The sequence below is a fragment of the Psammomys obesus genome, unplaced genomic scaffold (genome assembly GCF_907164565.1).
Source record: "Psammomys obesus unplaced genomic scaffold, mPsaObe1.curated_primary_1811, whole genome shotgun sequence".
In the NCBI taxonomy this organism is placed as follows: Eukaryota; Metazoa; Chordata; class Mammalia; order Rodentia; family Muridae; genus Psammomys; species Psammomys obesus.
In genome coordinates, this window is record NW_026596149.1 from 6978997 (window position 1) to 6983230 (window position 4234).

The window sequence follows — 4234 nt, forward strand, 5'->3', positions numbered from 1 at the left end:
TAGATAGATAGATAGATAGATAGATAGATAGATAGATAGATAGATAGATAAAAATAGAGCTGTTATAGGTTTAATAAATTACTCAAAAATAATTAAAGTGGATTTCTTTTTCAAGCCACGTCTCTTTTTCTGAGATTCTAATACCTGTAATTTCCTTTCCACTAAGAACAGCTGTGACAAAACCTCTATAGCTGTAATTCTAGGACTGTGTCCATAGCATCGATAATTCCATTCAATCTAAACACATCCTGATGTAACTCTGCTGATGCAGATACACTATGGACACCAAAAGGAATTCCACCTTCTTGGAGAATCTGCCACCGCTGATTCAGAGGACAACTTCAATAACAAAAATTCAAAGTTCTATCATGAGCAAGTAAATCTTAGAAATGACGAAAAATGTCTATCTCCATCATTTTGACCTGGGCATACTGGTTGACAGGCAGGCCCGTCTTTCTGTCAAGGGGAGGGAGACATTCTCTGTCATCCTCAGCTACCCAGGATACATTAATGAGGTCAGCAGAGCTGTGTAATAGTTTATTTCAGACTTGAGATTCCCCAACCCCCTTTTGTATAGCCAGTTACCATCTGACTTTTTGCAGAGAAAATAAAAGCTTTCGTTGCAGTACGAGGTCTTCCAGTAGCCGTCGACATCTATGTAAACGCAGGCTGACTTAAGCCTGGGCTCCTCCGCACCCCAGTTAGTGTACCGCACTCTCCACTTATCGGTCCAAGTGTACTCGTTGTTGGTCTGCACAAACAGAACAAGCACCACCCTTCAGTCCTGCTGCGTGCAGGAAGCACGAAGGAAACAAGCAAGGAAAGAGTATAATACTTAAGGCGGTAATGTGACAGAGAACCTTGAACACTGGAAAAAATTTTTAAATTTTTAAGTCATTGCTACCAACTCAAAGTTAGTATGAAAACATCCTAGTGATTATTATTTCATGGTGATCCTTAGGTCTATAACCTGGAAACTATTTTGCCCTTTTTGTTTATTTGTTTTATTGCTTTTTTTCTATTGTTGTTTGATTTTACTTTTTCTTTTTTCTTTTTTGGAGAGGAAGGAAAGGGGAGGGAAGTGTGTGTGTGTGTGTGTGTGTGTGTGTGTGTGTGTGTGTGAGAGAGAGAGAGAGAGAGAGAGAGAGAGAGAATGAGAACATAAAGTTGAGTGGGTACAGAGGTGAAGATGACCCCTTGGGTGGAAGGAATTGGGAGGAGAGATGAACATGGCCAAAATACAAAATATATGAAAAATAATTGAAGAAAATAGTTATAATTAATGGTTAAAAAAAAAAACAAGACAATTGGAAAGAAAATAATACAATGACCAAAGATTATGTGTCTTATTCTATAAAACTGTCTTTGTTTTCACATTTTCACAGCCAAAGAAAAGTTGGATTCTCATAACAATAAAATGTTTATCTTACTGAAATTATAACATCAATTTCATTTTGCTGTTTGTTGCTTGCTGAAACATCCATTTATCGTCATGATCTTGTTGTTCTGCCGCTGAGACACCAATAAAAAGTGATAGCTAAGATTATTTATCCTTATAGACTCTAGAGGAGCTCAGTGTCTTGCTATGAGAGAGGTGGCCTTTCAACTATGTGAACCATGCTATTTTTTAAAAGCTGGTGGTTTCATTCCATTTGTATATTTCACTTACTTTCTTATTAAATTTGGAAAAAGAAATGCATAATAACATCCAAGCTAATTAGGAATATTAAAAATGCTACTTATCAATAATAGTACATGATCGAAAAGTGGTTTTATAAGTAATACCTAAGAACAAAGATATAAAACATTAGCCAAGGATTAATAATTTTTTAAAGTTGAAATGTTTTCCTCGTTTTAAGTCCATCATTTAATTTACCAGGACAATTATTAAAGATCCAACATGAAAACTTAAAAGCACATGTTATCTCAAGGTGAAATTGTGCAACATTCTCCTTACTCAAATAATTCTTGCATCTCACTGACTCTGGGCGTCTCATGAAAATGGCATTCCTATTGTAATCAAAAACACCATCATAGTGGGAAAGTACTTAATCTTTCTGAAAATATTTGATGGCCTATTTGAAACTCATTAGAGAAGTAGGACCATATCTATGAGAAGAAATGAATGATTTATTAGATACATTAATTATTTAAAAAAGAGTCAGCAGAGATGAAAATCTCTTGTCTAAGCTCAATCACCAAACCCATATGGGGCTAGCTATTTAAATATCCTCCACCCTACTCAGAGAGTACCCAGTGCATGATTAGTTTGCATCTCCTCATCGCAACCAAAAGCTCCTCAAAACCTGATCTCAGTCCACTGTCCAATGTTACACCATTCTCTCCTCGTTCTTTTTGGTACCCTTCCTTAGCTCCCACCGCCCTAGGCTATGTCTAAAAATGGTATCTTTGGGATGAGGATAGAACCCAGCAATACAACACTTGTCTAGAATATGTGAGGCCTGAGATTTAACCCCAGTATTGAAAAAAATGGTTGAATTTCTCTTTCAAGCCCTCTAGAGCTCCTCCCCTGCCCCAGGACATTCGCAGTGCTGTTTGCTGGTTACTGTGGGTGCACAAATGATGGGTGGAGTATAAGGCGTCCACAAAGATCTTTTCCAGGAGTCTCTTCACCACTCTTTTGTCCTCTTAGTTTAGAGCCTCACCCTCACTGTGTCCCAGTTCTCCATCAACCCTCCACCCTCCTCTCTGCTGTGGAATAAAAGGATGGGACTTCAGTGAAACACTTCGCACACAAAAGATGGATGCTCTGTAAGTCTGGGACCCATAGCAATTCTAAAGCGTTTTGCAACAAAAAATGAAGTAGTCCCATCCCCCGTCTCCTATGCTCCTGACCTACTTTCTTAATTCGCATGGTGCAGCTGTGTAACTATGACACTGGAAAGAAAAAAACAAATGCATGGAGCTGTTTAGATGCACAATATAATTTTGGATATAAGCCAATTATAGTAAACACCAGAGACTTCTCAGTTTGGTTTCTGACATGTATCACTGGGTCATTAGACCGCTAACAGCAGCGGAGCCCCATGTAAATGGTCAAGTGAAGAAACAAAGAGAAATACACTGGACCATAATTTACCAATCATGTCAAGCTGGGAATGCTTCTAGAATCTTACCAAGTTGCTGTTCAGGGCAATCCACATGGGTACATTAAATGGGTGCATTTTCATCCACGCGAATGCATTACTGTAGGGGTCTAGAATGCTAGCAAGCTGGGAAGCATGATCCTTGCAATGTTTATCTGCTTCGTGCCACGGTACCTTCGATTTCATGAGGGAATAGCTACTTTTACCATATTTAACAAAGCCATCTGTAGGAAGTGTGGTTGGAGAAATAGGCAAGGAAGGGTCTAGAAGAGAGAGATTATTTTCATTAGCATTATCAATGAGCAGTAACTGAGAATCATCAGTATGCCACTCTCATGCCCATCCATCACAGAAGTCAACACAAAATTGAAAGTCTAACCTGGCAGGGCTTAAAGACATTCTCAGCAGACATTTTCCAATGGAAAGCTAGTGTTTCTATGTGTCCATTCACGTATGAGGTACACATACATGTATGCGCGTGCTTGCGGAGCCGGAGGTCAGCCTCGGCTTTCTCTCTTTAGAAGTCACACCCTGATTGTGAGAAAGGGCCTCCCACTAACCTGGGATTCATCTAACAGTGCAAGCAGGCTGGACAGTGAGCCTCAGAGACGCCCGTCTCTTTCCCCCAGTGCTTGGGTTACCTGCTTTTTATGTCGGATCTCAGGGTAGAACTCAGGTCCTTATGCTTTCAAGGTAAGGACTTAACTGACTGAGCTATCTCCCCAGCCCACAAAGCTTCATCTTTAATCAGGACGTCTGATTAAACAAATTCCAAACTGTATAAATATGTATGTATCTATGTATACATGTGTGTATGTGTAAATGCATTATATATGTATATGTCTATACATAGAGAGAGAGGAGGGAGCTCAGCAGTTAAGAACACTTGTCATTCCTGCAGAGGATTTGGGTTCAATTCCTAGCACCTATATTGTGTCTCACAACCATCCACAACACCAATTCCAGGGAATCTGATGCCCTTCTTCTGGCTTCCATGGGCACCAGACACACATATGGCACACGGAGATACAAATAAACAAATCATCCATACACACAAAATTACATTTAAAAATTTTTAGAGAATATATATATATATATATATATATATATATATATATATATATATA

At 38.9% G+C, this 4234-nt stretch overlaps 1 protein-coding gene across 1 annotated transcript in view; it reads right to left on the reverse strand.

Annotated features, from left to right (window-relative positions):
* The window catches only part of Mrc1 (mannose receptor C-type 1), an 82075-nt gene that overhangs the window by 7635 nt on the left and 70206 nt on the right, over nt 1–4234 (reverse strand). Inside the window, exons 24-25 of the mRNA XM_055593910.1 lie at nt 3138–3370; nt 586–751 (exon numbers count right to left, since the gene is read on the reverse strand). Of these exons, the coding sequence (XP_055449885.1) occupies nt 586–751; nt 3138–3370 (399 nt within the window). The remainder of the gene's footprint in view (nt 1–585; nt 752–3137; nt 3371–4234) is intronic.